The 21,681-nt window shown below is 34.3% G+C and overlaps 1 protein-coding gene across 1 annotated transcript; it reads left to right on the forward strand.

The window, feature by feature from the left end:
• Positions 1-5,247: 5,247 nt before the first annotated feature.
• LOC116118230 (calcium permeable stress-gated cation channel 1-like) lies at positions 5,248-20,787 on the forward strand. Its single transcript, XM_031404194.1, has 18 exons — positions 5,248-5,271; positions 5,656-6,156; positions 6,302-6,437; positions 6,888-6,989; positions 7,139-7,258; positions 7,372-7,452; positions 8,209-8,549; positions 8,637-8,882; positions 9,190-9,514; positions 9,646-9,758; positions 12,234-12,308; positions 13,051-13,144; positions 13,440-13,502; positions 15,002-15,100; positions 15,180-15,290; positions 19,414-19,489; positions 20,011-20,319; positions 20,630-20,787. Exons 2-18 carry the CDS (start codon positions 5,684-5,686, stop codon positions 20,785-20,787), a joined length of 2,922 nt encoding a protein of 973 aa, XP_031260054.1. The 5' UTR covers positions 5,248-5,271; positions 5,656-5,683.
• The last annotated feature ends 894 nt before the right edge of the window (positions 20,788-21,681 follow it).

Consider the following 21,681-nt stretch of genomic DNA (forward strand, 5'->3'; position numbering starts at 1 on the left):
ATAAAAAGTTTGTAAAAGAGAGAGAGAATTCAAGTGTAAAATGGCCGAATCCCCTTAATGAAGGGGTCTTCCTCTTTTTATAACGGGATGAATGTAATCATCATTAAATCCTTGGGTTGGTGTGAATGTCAGGACCTAATCTAGCTTTACGTCCCATTGCCCACTTCCCAAGCCGATTTCACGCGATTTGGAGCAGGGAAATGGACACGTGGGAGCTCCATAGTGTTTGGCAGGTCTGACGTGCACTTACCGTTCTGACGGGAGCAAGTCAACCTCATCACGTGACCTCCCACGTCAGCCCTTGATTTCCCAGGCATAACAATAAGTTTAAGTATGTTCTTAACTTCTGTTGAGTTTTCAAGCCATCGAAACGCTCCCTAACTCATTCTCAGATCCAAGAATTTTAAGAATTTCCTATATAACTTAAGTTTTTACATGCCTCTTGGTTAATTTGTTTCAGTTTGAAGATGTTCTGAGTCAGCCTGATCCAAGAGAAGATCTTGAGAAACTTGTCGATCCGAGGCTCGGTGATAATTATCCTCTATTCTGTCCTCAAGGTAATATCTGATCTCAAGAGTCATGGAGTTTGGAGTAATGGTGTATTATTAATGAGATGAGTTGATGTTTTGGTCACAGATGGCTGAGCTTGCCAGGGCTTGTACACGAGAAGATCCTCAAGTGAGGCCAAGCATGAGGGAAATTGTGGTTGCTTTTACAACACTTTCATCTGAAACAAAGGAATGGAATGTCAGCGCATTCCATGGAAATAAAGCTCTGCTCAATCTAATGTCAGGAAAGTAGCAGTTTGAGCTGTATGTGCTTGGCAGTGGTGCCTTGTTTAATTGCCCACAAGATGAAAATTCTAACCAATTTGTTACATGATAATTTTGATGTTCAATTTTTCATTGTAATTCTTTTCCAATGAAGATGAATTTAGTATAAGGAAACACAGAAAATTCTCAATAGGAAAATATATTGTAATAGTAGGATTAAGCGTCAATCAGCAGGCTAAAAGCTTAAAGCTCTTACCCAGGATGCGACTTTATTTTCATATTCCATCAATGAGACAATGACATTGACAGCGCAAAACCCACATTTATCAGTGGCCGGATAGCGTTGGACGAGTGGGCACCGAAGTCATGTTAGGATCAGCATCGGGATTTTCACACCCATCAAGTGTGGTATTTAAGTTTAGAGGTTCTCCCATTTATCATATTGGTCTTTTAAATTGGACTCTCTTTTGAGTTTGAGTTCTAACATTAGTATTCTTGTTGAGAGTTGGGTTATGAATAGGGTTACAGATATGATAGATTAAGGTATAGTGTACTCTCCTTGGGTGGGGATACTATATTGAATAACTGATATGTGAGTGAAGCTACCCGAAGGGGGAAAGGGCTTTCGTCAGGTCAATGTCGATAGAGTAAAAATTGTTATAGATATAGAGTCTTGAAGGGGATGCAGTGCTAGAATTTCACATCCACCAAATATAGTACTTAAAGCTTAGAGACTCTCCCACCTATCAAGCTAACGTAAAACCAATCGTTTGCGTTGGACTCTCTTTTCAGTTTGAGTTTTAACATGTCACGAAGATGTGGGAAATTCATGACCCAATAATGTCAACACAGAAAATCAGGAGAAATAAAAGAAACAAAAACTTACAGCCATTGTTTCAGCTACAACATGAATAAATCGGGCAGCTGATATAACAAAAGTAACTGCTTCCATTCAGGTAGTTAGATTAGGTATACATCAATTATATACTGCTCTCATTATTCTTCATTTCTTTTATGTGAATTGATGGCCAGCAATATTAGGAAATACCTTTACTTAATTTCTGGTTCATCTTTTTTGATTTGTTGAATTCAGAAGACACCTAAAGAAACCAAGTAGAATACAAGCCAAGCAAAGAAAGCTTCTTCTACATACAAACAATTGCAGAAAGTCCAAAAATTTTTTAGCTGTTTCCATTAATCAACAGTAAACTTCCAAATCACAAGTCTACTCCACCTTCTGATAAAATATATTATTATTGAGGAAGAAACTGGAATGGCGGTTGGATTAAAAACATTTTGTGTCACATCCTGATAAGCTGGAAGCCATAACAATATCTTTCTTGCTTTGCCCTCCATTGATAATATCTTCTACAGTGTTTTATTTTTCTTTCACATTTTCCAGTTTTAAAACATCCATTATAAGATCCGATCCGATCCAATCGATTGCAATACGTAAAAAACTCAAAAAGTTCATTCTAAAAATTAATAAAAGCTGAAATGGGTCAAAAGAATTGATATTTAAGCCAGCTGGGGTTTATGTTTTCATTGGATTTTCTGATATGTTCAATGTTAGCCTGCTGTAATTGATCTTAATTTAACTATAATATAAGAAGAAAAAAGGGAAATGGTCAATCCAAAATGTCACCCACCTGAAAAATCTTGAGGATTAAAGCATAAAATGTTGCAATAATTCATAGTCAATCTTTATTGTGGACATCCTAAATTTTTTTAAGTACGGATTAAAAGTAAACGTTTGATCATCAACTTTATAAACCTTAAAATCAAAAAATCAAAATTGAACTATGAATCAATTTTTTTTTTATAACCGAACTATCCAGATTGAGTAATGCTACAGTTACCGACTGGTGTGTACCGATTTTGTGCACCGAATGATGTGGCACAATCCTGACCGTTTATTTATTATCAGTTAATATTAATCAATGGCCAAGATTTTGTCACGTCATTCGGTGCACAAAATCGGTACACACCAGTCGGTAAGTCTATCATTTTCCATCCAGATTAGCTTTGAATAACCATATAAGCTCAATGAATTAGGACCTCTGGGTAACTATCCATATGGCCAAAGTCTGGCCATCTGTCTATAAAATACTTTTTTTTTGTTCCTTAATGATAAGTATTGTATAATGAGAATCATTTTGTTCCTTATTAATAAGCACTTTATACTTTTTTTCCATTCAAAATTATTAGATAAAAGGGTATTAAAATAGTAATAGGTAGTTGGTTGGTGGTTGGTCTTTTAAAAGTCAAAATTTTTAAACTGTAACTTTGGGAATTGAAAATGAATTTTTAATTATCATATGAACTAATAGAAATTTAAATGGAGAGCACGTTGAAATTAAGGTCATGGTTTGGGGCACATCTCTGTGGTCAAAAATTGCAAATTAATTAGAAAAAAACAAAAAAAAAAAATCAACATAAAATAATATGTGAAAATAAATAAAGGTGATTTGGTAGGGTAGTGGTTTAGTTGTTGATGGGTTAGGCTTGGGGGCTTTTGATATCATCACTTTGTTGTTGTAGGGCAGGGCAGGGCTCCATTACTTTACCGGTTCAATCCAATTCCAACTCCACCTACGGATTCTACACTTATCTCAACGCAATTTATATGGCTTTCAACATACTTTTTCTTAGTTATTAAGAAAAAAAAAAAAAAAAAAAAAAAAACGATTCAATCACTGGGTCAAATCGGTTGGACCGACGATTCGTAATAAAAAATCTAATTTAGTTTTAACTGGATCATTTGAAAATTTTGATTTTTTAGTCGAACCGACTCGGCTCGATCACTGGTTCCTAGTTTAACTGGTCTGGCCGAGCCGAGTTTTAAAACCATGTTTCCCACCCCACCCACGGATTCTACACTTGTCTCCACGTGATTTGTATGGCTTTTGTCATACTTTTTCTTTGTTATTAAGAATAACTATTTTAACTAAACTTCTATGAACACCCAAAATCACCAAGTTGAAATTTGGTTAATTGATTCAAAAACACTCAAAACCGATATAAAAAACTGGTTAACTGATATTTGGATATTGTAACTTGCTTTCTTATTTATTCATAGGTAAAATTATTTAATAAAAGAATACAATTATAAATATAAATAGAATTATAGAAGTTCTATTAAGAATTGAAATATGAATTTTATATATATAGTCTCCAATGTGCATCTCGATTAATTTTTTTAGATGATTAACACAATATTCCGTTGTCATAATCACTTACTTAAATTTTGGAAGATAAGAAAATTCGAACCTAAATAACAACATATATACAAACTATAGATTTTAACAAATGTTATATATATTTTTTTAGAACATTTGTTTTTATTTGTTGACTTTAAGACAAATCCCATGAATTTATCATTAATTAAAATATCATAAAAAGTAAATCTCAAACACATGCAACAAGCATACTTGCACTATCATTAAAATCGAACAAGTAATAAAAAAATCTAGAAGAAATTATATACTATATAACTATTTTTACTTATTTTAATTTTCAAGATGTTGAGATTTTGATTAGTCATAAAATCACATGGTTTAATTTATTTTCCGTTAATAAAAAATAATAAAAATAAAAATAGTCGAAATATAGTAGACTACAAATCGACTTTTATATGTCATTTTTTTTTTTAATTAATGGAGTTTTCTACGTGTGTCAATCCCCGGTTATATCATCTGTTAGACTTTTATCCATAAAGTCCGAGGGTCGGTCGGTCCAAATCCGATCTGGGTCCGAGCTGTCTTTATAGCCCACCACACCCACGCAGACGACGCTGCAGCCACGCGGCACCACACACCACGTCATACACAGAGACACACGCGCTCTTTTTTCCACGCACAGCAATCACTTTCTCCCAAAACACCCCAACTTATCCGTCAAATCCCACTGTGTTCGCCACGCCCCCCACCCGCTCGTGCAATAAAATCCCCTCCCTCCCGAAATCTAACGAAATGTAGCCGTTGGGAAATCCCTCGTGTCCACTTGCCGACATCCAAGGCTACCCTAAACGACTAGTCGGTTCATTATTATAATAATAAGAATAAAATATGAATAAAACGTAAACATCAAGCCGAAATGGATGACCCACCGCTACAGCACAACACAACGCTTCGTTTTAGCCTTTATATTATATTTTATGAAACGAAACAAAGTAGATTTCGTCTCTCTGTAAATTTACTTTCCTTCTCCACAACCACTGACGATTCTTGTTTCTGGAGTTGTCTATAATTATTCCTTTCTTTTAATTCTCTCTTTTATAGTATTATGGTTTTATCAGTGCGTGGTGGAAGCCTGCGTTGTTGCTTTGTGCTTGTGTGTATCCTGGAGGATAAGTTCAAGTATGTTCTTAACTTCTGTTGAGTTTTCAAGCCATCGAAACGCTCCCTAATTCATTCTCAGATCCAAGAAGTTTAAGACTTTAAGTTGTGTTATCTCTTCTTTGGCGCCTGTTTGTTCTTTCGAGGAGACGAGTGATAAGGTCGTTAACTTGAAGAAATCACGCAAAAAGAAGGATATTCATTTCCTTTTTTTTTTTTTTTAATTTATATATGTATGTTTTTTATGATCGGGCTGGAAAAATCTTTGTGATGGTGAAATGAAGTAGATACGAGAAAAATTAAGTGACCGTTATGTGAATATATAACAGGAAGGTCTTAGTTCAATCTAGTGAAGTTTCTATTTTTAGTTATTTTTTATTTTTATTTTTATTTTTTTGTAGTTTTCGATTTTAAGTTTAGCGCCGGAAAATGAAATGATTTAATTTGGAAATAGCATTGGGATTGTGTTCTAATTGTTTTTAAGTTCTTGTTGATTCTGAGATTTCAATTTTTGATGAGTATTAATAGTGTTGCTCGTTTGACAGGGGAAGTTGAATTTTGTTGCAGATATAGATGGCGACGATCGCAGATATAGGGGTTTCAGCAGCTCTTAATATTCTTAGTGCCTTCATTTTCTTAATAGCATTTGCAATATTGAGGATTCAACCGTTCAATGATAGGGTGTACTTTCCGAAATGGTATCTTAAAGGGTTAAGAGAAAGTCCAACGCATGGGGGGGCACTTGTGCGGAAGTTTGTGAATTTGGATTTTAGATCATATATAAGGTTCTTGAATTGGATGCCGGTTGCATTGAAGATGCCGGAACCTGAGCTTATTGAGCATGCTGGATTGGATTCAGCTGTGTATTTGCGGATTTACTTGTTAGGACTTAAGATTTTTGTTCCTATAGCATTGGTTGCTTGGACTGTTTTGGTGCCAGTTAATTTTACAAATAGCACATTGGACGTAGCAGCCAAACTATCAAATGTGACTTCAAGCAATATCGATAAGCTTTCAATATCAAATATCCCACTAGAATCACAGAGGTGTGCGCTCCTCTCTCTGAAACTTTTCTTTCCTTTCATATCTAGATGTTAATCAACTCTGGAGCCTGGAGGATATTTATACTATCTTGATTGAAATATGATAATTTGCTTTTGAACAAGAATTATGTTTATTTCTGACCTGCAGGTTTTGGGCTCATATTGTGATGGCTTATGCCTTTACCTTTTGGACATGCTATGTGTTGATGAAGGAGTATGAAAAAGTTGCTGCTATGCGGTTGGAGTTTGTTGCAGCAGAAAAACGTCGACCGGATCAATTTACAGTACGATCTGTTCTTTCCTCAATAAATTAGTTCGAATATATGATTTTTTTTTTCAAACAATTTTGAGATTGATGAGATTTATTTGTTATAGTGAAGATTTTTTTTTTTTAAATTATTACTTATTATTTTATTTTTTATAATCGAATAGATTTTATTGTTAAGGTGCAAATTCTGTTATTAGTAGTAATAGCTGTTAGATTTGAAAGACGGAAGTCACGGAAGTGGGAAACTTTCTACTCTACAAGTTTTTTGTACTCTACCAGAATATCATATGTCAATATTTCTTACCATCTGCTACTGGTATTATGGTTCTATCACTTTGTAATCATAACTGAAAGTTACAAAACGAAAATACTTGATTTAATCATCAAAGCTCATAAGATATGACAACTGGATCTTCATATATCATGCTTTTATGCCAAACTTGTCTGATGGAATCTTGCTTCACAGGTCCTTGTTAGGAATGTTCCCCCAGACCCAGATGAATCTGTTAGTGAGCTTGTGGAGCATTTCTTTTTGGTGAATCACCCAGATCACTACCTAACACATCAGGTTGAGTTTTGTTGATATCTGATTTCATCGAATCTGATTTATGGTCAGAAGCCATGAGTTATGACATTAAATTATGTACAACACATGTTTAATGAGTGATATTTTTTGGGGACTCACTTCTGATTTGATTCATGGTATATTTTATGTAGGTGGTAATCAACGCGAACAAACTTGCCAAATTGGTGAAGAAGAAGAAAAAGATGCAGAATTGGCTTGAATACTACCAAAATAAATATGAAAGAAATAATTCGAAGAGGCCGGTTATGAAGGTAATATACTTGAGATGTTATTGTCATTGTAATATGTAAAGTTTGCTAGTTTATTTGTATCCTTTTAAGGTTTAACTTTTTGTGATATCAATGCGAATGTTTTCTTTGACCAGACTGGTTTTCTTCGACTTTGTGGAGCAAAAGTGGACGCAATTGATCATCACATATCTGAAATTGAAAAATTGTCAACAGAAGTGAGTATTATTCCTGTAATGTCTTCTATATTTAAATAATTTAGACAGGACAATCTTAGTTGATGCTCTATGCCAAAACTAATCATGGTAGCCTTTTTTATTTTTTATTTTTTAACTTTATCTGGCTTTGCTGTGCTCACTTTTTGTAAATATAACATACTGGTTGCTGTCTCAGTATATTGTTTCTTCAAATATATAGCCCTACCAAGCAACTAGAAAATGCCTGAGTTTGGACCAAATTTAGTTAAACACTGGACAGCATTATAGTAGTCAATCAAACTCAAAACATTTTTCTACCACATTAGAGCGTTTGCCAATCTGTACGAGTTGGTAAACAGTTGACTGTATCCTTTCTTTCCCTTTTTTTCAAATACTGTGAATGTCTCAGTAAAAATCTAGCCTGTCTCATTATTTTGACCCATGGAAAATGGTTTTTTTCCCTGGTAAGAACAATGGATAGATGGTTTTGTATTTTTCAACAATTACATGTCTTGCTCTTCATATTTAGGAGGGCTGAGCAATCCAATTTAAATTTAAAGCATTGTCATGATGTTCTTTAGGCCTTTCAATCAACATGAATGCTTAGTGCTATCATGTGATGATATTGATACAGTGATTTGCTATTTTATGCTTGGGTCCATATGAATAAATGAGAGGTTTCTGTATTTTATTGGGCTTCTTTTGTTATATTTCCTTTCAATGTCATTACTTGAGGACAAGTTTGATTCAAAGACATTATATTTTGGTGTTGTTCAGATAGCAGAAGAGAGAAAAAGGGTTGTTAATGATCCCAAGTCTATAATGCCAGCAGCATTTGTTTCCTTTAAAACTAGATGGGGTGCAGCTGTGTGTGCACAAACTCAACAAACCAGAGATCCAACTATGTGGTTGACAGAGTGGGCCCCAGAGCCACGTGATGTCTTTTGGAAAAATCTGGCAATTCCATATGTTTCACTCAGTGTTAGAAGGCTGATTATTGGTGTTGCATTCTTTTTCCTCACCTTCTTTTTCATGATACCCATTGCATTTGTACAATCTCTTGCAAGCATTGAGGGAATTGAAAAAGCAGCACCATTTCTGAAACCCATAGTTGAAACGTAAGTTTCTATCATCCTCAAACACTTTTAGTATTCAGATTGCATTACTTTAACCAACTGATGTTATCTTAATTCACTATGATGCAGCAACTTTATTAAATCAGTCATTCAAGGTTTTCTTCCTGGTATTGTATTGAAGCTTTTTCTCATCTTCCTGCCGACGATATTGATGATTATGTCTAAGTTTGAAGGATTTGTATCTCTATCATCTCTAGAAAGAAGATCAGCTTCTAGATATTATCTTTTCAATTTTGTGAACGTCTTCCTTGGGAGCATAATAACTGGATCTGCATTTGAGCAGCTAAATTCTTTTATGAAGCAGTCAGCAAATGAGTATGTTTTTCTTACTGACTACTTATTATCTTCTTTGTTTTCTGTCCTCTTATTTTAGAATGCTATTACATTTCTGTTTCTGTGTCTTGGTGTGGGTTCCAACCTAAAAAATATTCATTTCATCCTTAAGTAAACTAAGTGGTGGATTACTATTGCTGACGAGTGATTGCATAATCATGGATTACTATTGCTGACGAGTGACTGCATAATCAAGTCAGCTAGTGATTTGTGTTGTAATGTCTTCATCCAATTTTTAACGTTCTTCAGTTTTGTGAAGATGAAGCTTAAATCTTTTCTCTTTTGGCAGTATTCCCAAGACAATTGGAGTAGCTATACCAATGAAAGCAACTTTCTTCATAACTTATATAATGGTCGATGGATGGGCTGGTATAGCTGCAGAGATTTTAATGGTGAAACCACTGATTATCTACCACTTGAAGAATTTCTTCTTGGTGAAGACTGAAAAGGACAGGGAGGCGGCAATGGATCCAGGAAGTATTGGTTTCAACACTGGAGAACCTCGTATACAGTTTTATTTTCTGCTAGGCCTTGTCTATGCGACAGTGACTCCTTTTTTGCTCCCTTTCATAATTGTTTTCTTTGCACTGGCCTATGTTGTTTTCCGTCATCAGGTAAGAAGTATTTACCAACATTCCACCTGTGTTTTTAATTTTTAATTTTTATTTTTAATTAAATGAACTATATGCTACAGCTATTGTTTTCATACTAGAGTTCTGTTTGTTAATTTTATTTTAAAATGTAGGTCATAAATGTTTACAACCAAGAGTACGAGAGCGGTGCAGCATTCTGGCCTGATGTCCACAAAAGAGTCATTGCGGCATTGGTTATATCACAGTTGCTTCTTATGGGGAGGGGGTTTATGTTTTCATTGGATTTCTGATATGTTCAATGTTAGCCTGCTGTAATTGATCTTAATTTAACTATAATATAAGAAGAAAAAAGGGAAATGGTCAATCCAAAATGTCACCCACCTGAAAATTTGAGGATTAAAGATAAAATATTGCAATAATTCATAGTCAATCTTTATTGTGGACATCCTAATTTTTTTAAGTACGAATTAAAAGTAAACGTTTGATCGTCAAACTTTATAAACCTTAAAATCAAAATTGAACTATGAATCAATTTTTTTTATAAACCGAATATCCAGATTAGTTTTGAAAAACCATATAAGCTCAATGAAACTATCCATATGGCTAAAGCTTGCCATCTGTCTATAAAATACCTTTTTTTTTGTTCCTTATGATAAGTATTGTATAATGAGAATCATTTTGTTCCTTATTAATAAGCACTTTATACTTTTTTTCCATTCAAAATTATAGATAAAAGGGTATTAAAATAGTAATAGGCAGTTGGTTGGTGGTTGGTCTTTTAAAAGTCAAAATTTTTAAACTTTAACTTTGGGAATTGAAAAGGAATTTTTAATTATCATATGAACTAATAGAAATTTAAATGGAGAGCACGTTGAAATTAAGGTCATGGTTTGGGGCACATCTCTATGGTCAAAAATTGCAAATTAATTAGAAAAAAAACAAAAAAAAATCAACATAAATAATATGTGAAAATAAATAAAGGTGATTGGTAGGGTAGTGGTTTAGTTGTTGATGGGTTAGGCTTGGGGGCTTTGATATCATCACTGTTGTTGTAGGCAGGGCAGGGCTCCATTACTTTACCGGTTCAATCCAATTCAACTCCACCTACGGATTCTACACTTATCTCAACGCGATTTATATGGCTTTCAACATACTTTTTCTTAGTTATTAAGAATAAAAATAAAAAACGATTCAATCACTAGGCCGAACGGTTGGACCGACATTCGTATAAAAAATCTATTTAGTTTTAACTGGATCATTTGAAAATTTGATTTTTTAGTCGAACCGACTCGGCTCGATCACTGGTTCCTGTTTAACCGGTCGGGCCGAGCGCAGTTTTAAAAACCATGTTCCCACACCCCACGATTCTACACTATCTCCACGTGATTTGTATGGCTTTCGTCATACCTTTTCTTGTTATTAAGAATAACTGTTTCACTAAACTTCTATGAACACCAAAATCACCAAGTTGAAATTTGGTTAATTGATTCAAAAACACTTAAAACCGATATAAAAAACTGGTTAACTGATATTCGGATATGTAACTTGCTTTCTTATTTATTCATAGGTAAAATTATAATAAAAGAATACAATTGTAAATATAAATAGAATTATAGGAGTTCATTAAAAATTGAAATATGAATTTTATATATATATTGTCTCCATGTGCATCTCGATTAATTTTTTTAGATGATTAACACAATATTCCGTTGTCATAATACTTACTTAAATTTTGAAGATAAGAAAAATTCGAACCTAATAACAAACATATACAAACTATAGATTTTAACAAATTGTTATTATTTTTTAGAACATTTGTTTTTATTGTTGACTTTAAGACAATCCATGATTTATCATTAATTAAAATATCATAAAAGTAAATCTCAAACACATGCAACAAGCATACTTGCACTCATTAAAATCGAACAAGTAATAAAAAAATCTAGAAGAAATTATATACTATATAACTATTTTTACTTATTTTAATTTTCAAGAGTTGAGATTTTGATTAGTCATAAAATCACATGGTTAATTTATTTTCCGTTAATAAAAATAATAAAAATAAAAATAGTCGAAATATGTACTACAAATCGACTGTTATATGTCATTTTTTCATTAAGATATATAATTGCATAATCTTTTCTTAATGCAATTTTCTACATTGTCAATCCCTGGTTATATCATCTGTACTTTTACCATAAGTCCGAGGGTCGGTCCAAATCCGAACTGGGTCCGAGCTGTCTTTATAGCCCACTACACCCACGCAGACGACGCTGCAGCCACGCGGCACACACACACCACGTCACACACAGAGACACACGCGCTCTCTTTTCCACGCACACAATCTTTCTCCCAAAACACCCCACCACTATCCGCCAAATCCCACTGTGTTCCCCACGCCCCCCCACCGCTCGTGCAATAAAATCCCCTCCCTTCGAAATGTAGCCGTTGGGAAATCCCTCGTGTCCATTGCCGACATCCAAGGCTACCCGCCTAAACGGCTATCGGTTCATTATTATAATAATAAGAATAAATATGAATAAAACGTAAACATCAAGCCGAATGGATGACCCACCGCTACAGCACAACAAAACGCTTGGTTTAGCCTTTATATTATATTTATGAAACGAAACAAAGTAGATTTGTCTCTCTGTAAATTTACTTTCCTTCTCCACACCACTGACGATTCTTGTTTCTGGAGTTGTCTATAATTATTCCTTTCTTTTATCTTCTTTTATAGTTTATGGTTTTATCAGTGCGTGGTGGAAGCTGCGTTGTTGCTTTGTGCTTGTTGTATCCTGGAGGATAAGTTCAAGTATGTTCTTAACTTCTGAGTTTTCAAGCCATCGAAACGCTCCCTAATTCATTCTCAGATCCACAAGTTTAAGACTTTAAGTTGTGTTATCTCTTCTTTGGCGCCTGTTTGTTCTTTCGAGAGGAGACGAGTGATAAGGTCGTTAACTTGAAGAAATCACGCAAAAAGAAGGATATCATTTTTTTTTTTTTTTTTTAATTTATATATGTATGTTTTTTATGAGGGCTGGAAAAATCTTTGTGATGGTGAATGAAGTAGATACGAGAAAAATTAAGTGACCGTTATGTGAATATATAACAGGAAGGTTTAGTTCAATCTAGTGAAGTTTCTATTTTTAGTATTTTTTATTTTTATTTTTATTTTTTTGTAGTTTTCGATTTTAAGTTTAGCGCCGGAAAATGAAATGATTTAATTTGGAAATAGCCTTGGGATTGTGTTCTAATTGTTTTTAAGTTCTTGTGATTCTGAGATTTCAATTTTTGATGAGTATTAATAGGTTTGCTCGTTGACAGGGGAAGTTGAATTTTGTTGGAGATATAGATGGCGACGATCGCAGATATAGGGGTTTCAGCAGCTCTTAATATTTTAGTGCCTTCATTTTCTTAGCATTTGCAATATTGAGGATTACGTTCAAGATAGGGTGTACTTTCCGAAAGGTATCTTAAAGGGTTAAGAGAAAGTCCAACGCATGGGGGGGCACTTGTGCGGAAGTTTGTGAATTTGGATTTTAGATCATATATAGGTTCTTGAATTGGATGCCGGTTGCATTGAAGATGCCGGAACCTGAGCTTATTGAGCATGCTGGATTGGATTCAGGTGTATTTGCGGATTTACTTGTTAGGACTTAAATTTTGTTCCTATAGCATTGGTTGCTTGGACGTTTTGGTGCCAGTAATTTACAAATAGCACATTGGACGTAGCAGCCAACTATCAAATGTGACTTCAAGCATATCGATAAGCTTTCAATATCAAATATCCCACTAAATCACAGAGGTGTGCCTCCTCTTCTGAAACTTTTCTTTCCTTCATATCTAGATGTTAATCAACTCTGGAGCTGGGGATATTTATACATCTTGATTGAAATATGATAATTTGCTTTGAACAAGAATTATGTTTATTTCTGACCTGCAGGTTTGGGCTCATATTGTGATGGCTTATGCTTTACCTTTTGGACATGCTATGTGTGATGAAGGAGTATGAAAAAGTTGCTGCTATGCGGTTGGAGTTTGTTGCAGCAGAAAAACGTCGACCGGATCAATTTACAGTACATCTGTTCTTTCCTCAATAAATTAGTTCGAATATTGATTTTTTTTTTTTTTCAACAATTTTGAGATTGATGAGATTATTTGTTATAGGTGAGATTTTTTTTTTTTAATATACTTATTATTTATTTTTATATCGAATAGATTTATGTTAAGCAAATTTGTATTAGTAGTAATAGCTGTTAGTTACTTTGAAAGACAGAGTCACGGAAGTGGGAAACTTTCTACTCTACAAGTTTTTTGTACTCTACCAGAATATCATATGTCAATATTTCTTACATCTGCTACTGGTATTATGGTTCTATCACTTTGTAATCATAACTGAAAGTTACAAACGAAAATACTTGATTTAATCATCAAAGCTCATAAGATATGACAACTGGATCTTCATATATCATGTTTATGCCAAACTTGTTGATGGAATCTGCTTCACAGGTCCTTGTAGGAATGTTCCCCCGACCCAGATGAATCTGTTAGTGAGCTTGTGGAGCTCTTTTGGTGAATCACCCAGATCACTACCTAACACATCAGGTTGAGTTTTGTTGATATCTGATTTCATCGAATCGATTTATGGTCAGAAGCCATGAGTTATGACATTAAATTATGTACAACACATGTTTAATGAGTGATATTTTTTGGGGACTCACTTCTGATTTGATTCATGGTATATTTTATGTAGGTGGTAATCAACGCGAACAAACTTGCCAAATTGGTGAAGAAGAAGAAAAAGATGCAGAATTGGCTTGAAACTACCAAAAAAATATGAAAGAAATAATCGAAGAGGCCGGTTATGAAGTGATTGATCAAGAGACACACGTGATTATGGATAGAAAAATATGAAATAAATGCAATGGGAGCTTTTTAAAGTGGTTCGGATGCTAAGGTAGCAAGTCCTACGTCCACTGATTTGTATTAGTATAGTGGGTCAGGTCGCAACAGCGAACTGACTTACAAATGATTGGGAAAAGTAAATACAAAGTTTGTAAAAAAGAGAGAGAGTTCAAGTGTAAAATGGCCGAATCCCCTTAATGAAGGGGTCTTCCTCTTTTTATAACGGGATGAATGTAATCATCATTAAATCCTTGGGTTGGTGTGAATGTCAGGACCTAATCAAGCTTTATGTCCCATTGCCCACTTCCCAAGCTGATTTCACGCGATTTGGAGCAGGGAAATGGACACGTGGGAGCTCCATAGTGTTTGGCAGGTCTGACGTGCACTTACCGTTCTGACGGGAGCAAGTCAACCTCATCACGTGACCTCCCACGTCAGCCCTTGATTTCCCAGGCATAACAATAAGTTTAAGTATGTTCTTAACTTCTGTTGAGTTTTCAAGCCATCGAAACGCTCCCTAACTCATTCTCAGATCCAAGAATTTTAAGAATTTCCTATATAACTTAAGTTTTTACATGCCTCTTGGTTAATTTGTTTCAGTTTGAAGATGTTCTGAGTCAGCCTGATCCAAGAGAAGATCTTGAGAAACTAGTCGACCCGAGGCTTGGTGATAATTACCCTTTTGATTCTGTCCTCAAGGTAATATCTGATCTCAAGAGTCATGGAGTTTGGAGTAATGGTGTATTATTAATGAGATGAGTTGATGTTTTGGTCACAGATGGCTGAGCTTGACAGGGCTTGTACAAAAGAAGATCCTCAAGTGAGGCCAAGCATGAGGGAAATTGTGGTTGCTATTACAACACTTTCATCTGAAACAAAGGAATGGAATGTCAGCGCATTCCATGGAAATAAAGCTCTGCTCAATCTAATGTCAGGAAAGTAGCAGTTTGAGCTGAATGTGCTTGGCAGTGGTGCCTTGTTTAATTGCCCACAAGATGAAAATTCTAACCAATTTGTTACATGATAATTTTGATGTTCAATTTTTCATTGTAATTCTTTTCCAATGAAGATGAATTTAGTATAAGGAAACACAGAAAATTCTCAATAGGAAAATATATTGTAATATTAGGATTAAGCGTCAATCAGCAGGCTAAAAGCTTAAAGCTCTTACGCAGGATGCGACTTTATTTTCATATTCCATCAATGAGACAATGACATTGACAGCGCAAAACCCACATTTATCAGTGGCCGGATAGCGTTGGACGAGTGAGCACCGAAGTCATGTTAGGATCAGCATCGGGATTTTCACACTCATCAAGTGTGGTATTTAAGTTTAGAGGTTCTCCCATTTATCATACTGGTCTTTTAGATTGGACTCTCTTTTGAGCTTGAGTTCTAATATTAGTATTCTCGTTGAGAGTTGGGTTATGAAAAGGGTTACAGATATGATAGATTAAGGTACAGTGTACTCTCCTTGGGTGGGGATACTGTATTAAATAACTGATATGTGAGTGAAACCATCCGAAGGAGGAAAAAGGGCTTTCGTCAGGTCAATGTCAATAGAGTAAAAATTGTTATAGATATAGACTCTTGAAGGGGATGCAATGCTAGAATTTCATATCCACCAAATATAGTACTTAAAGCTTAGAGACTCTCCCGCCTATCAAGCCAACGTAAAACCAATCGTTTGCGTTGGACTCTCTTTCCAGTTTGAGTTTTAACATGTCACGAAGATGGCGTCTCTTCGTGGGAAATTCATGACACCATAATGTCAACACAGAAATCAGGAGAAATAAAAGAAACAAAAACTTACAGCCGTTGTTTCAGCTACAACATGAATAAATCGGGCAGCTGATATAACAAAAGTAACTGCTTCCATTCAGGTAGTTAGATTAGGTATACATCAATTATATACTGCTCTCATTATTCTTCATTTCTTTTATGTGAATTGATGGCCAGCAATATTAGGAAATACCTTTACTTAATTTCTGGTTCATCTTTTTTGATTTGTTGAATTCAAAAGACACCTAAAGAAACCAAGTAGAATACAAGCCAAGCAAAGAAAGCTTCTTCTACATACAAACAATTGCAGAAAGTCCAAAATTTTTTTAGCTGTTTCCATTAATCAACAGTAAACTTCCAAATCACAAGTCTACTCCACCTTCTGATAAAATATATTATTATTGAGGAAGAAACTGGAATGGCGGTTGGATTAAAAACATTTTGTGTCACATCCTGATAAGCTGGAAGCCATAACAATATCTTTCTTGCTTTGCCCTCCATTGATAATATCTTCTACAGTGTTTTATTTTTCCTTCACATTTTCCAGTTTTAAAACACCCATTATAAGATCCGATCCGATCCAATCGATTGCAATATGTAAAAAACTCAAAAAGTTCATTCTAAAAATTAATAAAAGCTGAAATGGGTCAAAAGAATTGATATTTAAGCCAGCTGGGGTTTATGTTTTCATTGGATTTTCTGATATGTTCAATGTTAGCCTGCTGTAATTGATCTTAATTTAACTATAATATAAGAAGAAAAAAGGGAAATGGTCAATCCAAAATGTCACCCACCTGAAAAATCTTGAGGATTAAAGCATAAAATATTGCAATAATTCATAGTCAATCTTTATTGTGGACATCCTAAATTTTTTTAAGTACGAATTAAAAGTAAACGTTTGATCGTCAACTTTATAAACCTTAAAATCAAAATTGAACTATGAATCAATTTTTTTTATAACCGAAGTATCCAGATTAGTTTTGAATAACCATATAAGCTCAATGAAACTATCCATATGGCTAAAGTCTTGCCATCTGTCTATAAAATACCTTTTTTTTTTGTTCCTTAATGATAAGTATTGTATAATGAGAATCATTTTGTTCCTTATTAATAAGCACTTTATACTTTTTTTCCATTCAAAATTATTAGATAAAAGGGTATTAAAATAGTAATAGGCAGTTGGTTGGTGGTTGGTCTTTTAAAAGTCAAAATTTTTAAACTTTAACTTTGGGAATTGAAAAGGAATTTTTAATTATCATATGAACTAATAGAAATTTAAATGGAGAGCACGTTGAAATTAAGGTCATGGTTTGGGGCACATCTCTATGGTCAAAAATTGCAAATTAATTAGAAAAAAACAAAAAAAAATCAACATAAAATAATATGTGAAAATAAATAAAGGTGATTTGGTAGGGTAGTGGTTTAGTTGTTGATGGGTTAGGCTTGGGGGCTTCTGATATCATCACTTTGTTGTTGTAGGCAGGGCAGGGCTCCATTACTTTACCGGTTCAATCCAATTCCAACTCCACCTACGGATTCTACACTTATCTCAACGCGATTTATATGGCTTTCAACATACTTTTTCTTAGTTATTAAGAATAAAATAATAAAAAAAACGATTCAATCACTAGGCCGAACCGGTTGGACCGACAATTCGTAATAAAAAATCTGATTTAGTTTTAACTGGATCATTTGAAAATTTTGATTTTTTAGTCGAACCGACTCGGCTCGATCACTGGTTCCTGGTTTAACCGGTCGGGCCGAGCCGAGTTTTAAAACCATGATTCCCACCCCACCCACGGATTCTACACTTATCTCCACGTGATTTGTATGGCTTTCGTCATACCTTTTCTTTGTTATTAAGAATAACTGTTTTCACTAAACTTCTATGAACACTCAAAATCACCAAGTTGAAATTTGGTTAATTGATTCAAAAACACTTAAAACCGATATAAAAAACTGGTTAACTGATATTCGGATATTGTAACTTGCTTTCTTATTTATTCATAGGTAAAATTACTTAATAAAAGAATACAATTGTAAATATAAATAGAATTATAGGAGTTCTATTAAAAATTGAAATATGAATTTTATATATATATATATGTGGTCTCCGATGTGCATCTCGATTAATTTTTTTAGATGATTAACACAATATTCCGTTGTCATAATCACTTACTTAAATTTTGGAAGATAAGAAAATTCGAACCTGAATAACAACATATATACAAACTATAGATTTTAACAAATGTTATATTTTTTTTACAACATTTGTTTTTATTTGTTGACTTTAAGACAAATCCCATGAATTTATCATTAATTAAAATATCATGAAAAGTAAATCTCAAACACATGCAACAAGCATACTTGCACTATCATTAAAATCGAACAAGTAATAAAAAAATCTAGAAGAAATTATATACTATATAACTATTTTTACTTATTTTAATTTTCAAGATGTTGAGATTTTGATTAGTCATAAAATCACATGGGCTTAATTTATTTTCCGTTAATAAAAATAATAAAAAATAAAATAGTTCGAAATATTTTATACTACAACATCGACTGTTATATGTCAATTTTTTTTCATTAAAGATATAATCAATTGCATAAATCTTTTTCTTAATGCATTTTCTACATTTGGTCAATCCCTGGTATATATCATCTGTACTTTTACCAAAAGTCCGAGGGTCGGTCCAAATCCGAACTGGGTCCGAGCTGTCTTTATAGCCCACTACACCCACGCAGACGACGCTGCAGCCACGCGGCACTACGTCTACACACCACGTCACACCAGAACACACGCGCTCTCTTTTCACGCACATCAATCCTTTCTCCCAAACAACCCCACCCTTCCGCCAAATCCCACTGTGTTCCCCACGCCCCCACCCGCTCGTGCATAAAATCCCCTCCCTTCCGAAATGTAGCCGTTGGGAAATCCCTCGTGTCCAGTTGCCGACATCCAAGGCTACCCTGCCTAAACGGTAATCGGTTCATTATATAATAATAAGAATAAAATATGAATAAAACGTAACATCAAGCCGAAATGGATGACCCACCGCTACAGCACAACACAAACGCTTGGTTTTAGCCTTTATATTTATTTTATGAAACGAAACAAAGTAGATTTTGGTCTCTCGTAAATTACTTCCTTCTCCACAACCACTGACGATTCTTGTTCTGGAGTTGTCTATAATTACTTCCTTTCTTTTAATTCTCTCTGTTTATAGTATTATGGTTTATCAGTGCGTGGTGGAAAGCCCTGCGTTGTTGCTTGTGCTTGGTGTATCCTGGAGGATAAGTCAAGTATGTTCTTAACTCTTGTTGAGTTTTCAAGCCATCGAAACGCTCCCTAATTCATTCTCAAATCCAAGAAGTTTAAGACTTTAAGTTGTGTTATCTTTCTTTGGCGCTGTTTGTTCTTCGAGGAGACGAGTGATAAGGTCGTTAACTTGAAGAAACACGCAAAAAAGAAGGATATCATTTCCTTTTTTTTTTTTTTTTTTTTAATTTATATATGTATGTTTTTATGATCGGGCTGGAAAAATCTTTGTGATGGTGAAATGAAGTAGATACGAGAAAAATTAAGTGACCGTTATGTGAATATATAACAGGAAGGTCTTAGTTCATCTAGTGAAGTTTCTTTTTAGTTATTTTTTATTTTTATTTTTATTCTTTTTGTAGTTTTCGATTTAAGTTTAGCGCCGGAAAATGAAATGATTTAATTTGGAAATAGCATTGGGATTGTGTTCTAATTGTTTTTAAGTTCTTGTTGATTCTGAGATTTCAATTTTTGATGAGTATTAATAGTGTTGCTCGTTTGACAGGGGAAGTTGATTTTGTTGGAGATATAGATGGCGACGATCGCAATATAGGGGTTTCAGCAGCTCTTAATATTCTTGTGCCTTCATTTTCTTATAGCATTTGCAATATTGAGGATTCACCGTTCAATGATTGGTTACTTTCCGAATGGTATCTTAAAGGGTTAAGAGAAAGTCCAACGCATGGGGGGGCACTTGTGCGGGAAGTTGTGAATTTGGATTTTAGATCATATATAAGGTTCTTGAATTGGATGCCGGTTGCATTGAAGATGCCGGAACCTGAGCTTATTGAGCATGCTGGATTGGATTCGCTGTGTATTTGCGGATTTACTTGTTAGGACTTAAGATTTTGTCCTATAGCATTGGTTGCTTGGACTGTTTGGTGCCAGTTAATTTTACAAATCAGCACATTGGACGTAGCAGCCAAACTATCAAGTGACTTCAAGCAATATCGATACTTTCAATATCAAATATCCCACGATCACAGAGGTGTGCGCTCCTCTCTTGAAACTTTTCTTTCTTTCATATCTAGATTTATCAGCTCTGGAGCCTGGAGGATATTTATACTATCTTGATTGAAATATGATATTGCTTCTGAACAGAATTATGTTTTTCTGACCTGCAGGTTTGGGCTCTTATTGTGATGGCTTATGCCTTTACCTTTTGGACATGCTATGTGTTGAGAGGAGTATGAAAAGTTGCTGCTATGCGGTGGAGTTTGTTGCAGCAGAAAAACGTCGACCGGATCAATTACAGTACGATCTGTCTTCCTCAATAAATTAGTTCGAATATATGATTTTTTTTTCAAACAATTTTGGATTGATGGATTTATTTGTTATAGTGAAGATTTTTTTTTTAAATTATTCTATTATTTTATTTTTTTATCGAATAGATTTTATTGTTAAGGTGCAAATTGTGTTAGTGTAGTAATAGCTGTTAGTATCACTTTGAAGACAGAGTCAGGAAGTGGGAAACTTTCTATCTACAAGTTTTTTGTACTCTACCAGATATTATGTCAATATTTCTTACCATCTGCACTGGTATTATGGTTCTATACTTTGTAATCATAACTGGAAGTCACAAACGAAAATACTTATTTACATCAAGCTCTAGATATGACAACTGATCTTCATATATCTGCTTTTGCCAAATTGTCTGATATCTTGCTTCACGTCCTTGTTAGGAATGTTCCCCCGGACCCAGAATCTGTTAGTGAGCTTGTGGAGCATTTCTTTTGGTGAATCACCCAGATCACTACCTAACACATCAGGTTGAATCTTTTTGATTCTGATTTAGTCATCTGATTTAGGTCAGAAGCATGAGTTATTGAAAAACATTAACTTTGTACTACACTGTTTAATGACTGATTTTTTTGGGATCACTTTAGATTATTCATGATATACTTTTTATGTAGATGGTATCAACGCGAACAAACTTGCCAAATTGTTGAAGAAGAAGAAAAGAGCAGAATTGGCTGGAAACTACCAAATAAACTATAAAAAATATTTCGAAGCCGGTCATGAAGGTACATATTGAATTTGATATGCTGTTTGTCTTGTAATATGTAAGTTTGCTAGTTTTTTGTATCCTTTTAAGTTTCTTTTGTGATATCAATGCGAATGTTTTCCTTACCAGATGGTTTTCTTGCTTTGGGAAAAGGTGAGCAATTGATCATCA

Source organism: Pistacia vera, unplaced genomic scaffold (genome assembly GCF_008641045.1).
Source record: "Pistacia vera cultivar Batoury unplaced genomic scaffold, PisVer_v2 Contig84, whole genome shotgun sequence".
In the NCBI taxonomy this organism is placed as follows: Eukaryota; Viridiplantae; Streptophyta; class Magnoliopsida; order Sapindales; family Anacardiaceae; genus Pistacia; species Pistacia vera.

Coding starts and splice junctions, on each gene's coding strand:
- LOC116118230 (XM_031404194.1), top strand. CDS start 5,684: ATGGCGACGATCGCAGATATAGGGGTTTCAGCAGCTCTTAATATTCTT. Junction 6,438..6,887: donor GTCGACCGGATCAATTTACA/GTACGATCTGTT, acceptor CTTGCTTCACAG/GTCCTTGTTAGGAATGTTCC. Junction 12,309..13,050: donor ATCCTGGAGGATAAGTTCAA/GTATGTTCTTAA, acceptor GATCATATATAG/GTTCTTGAATTGGATGCCGG.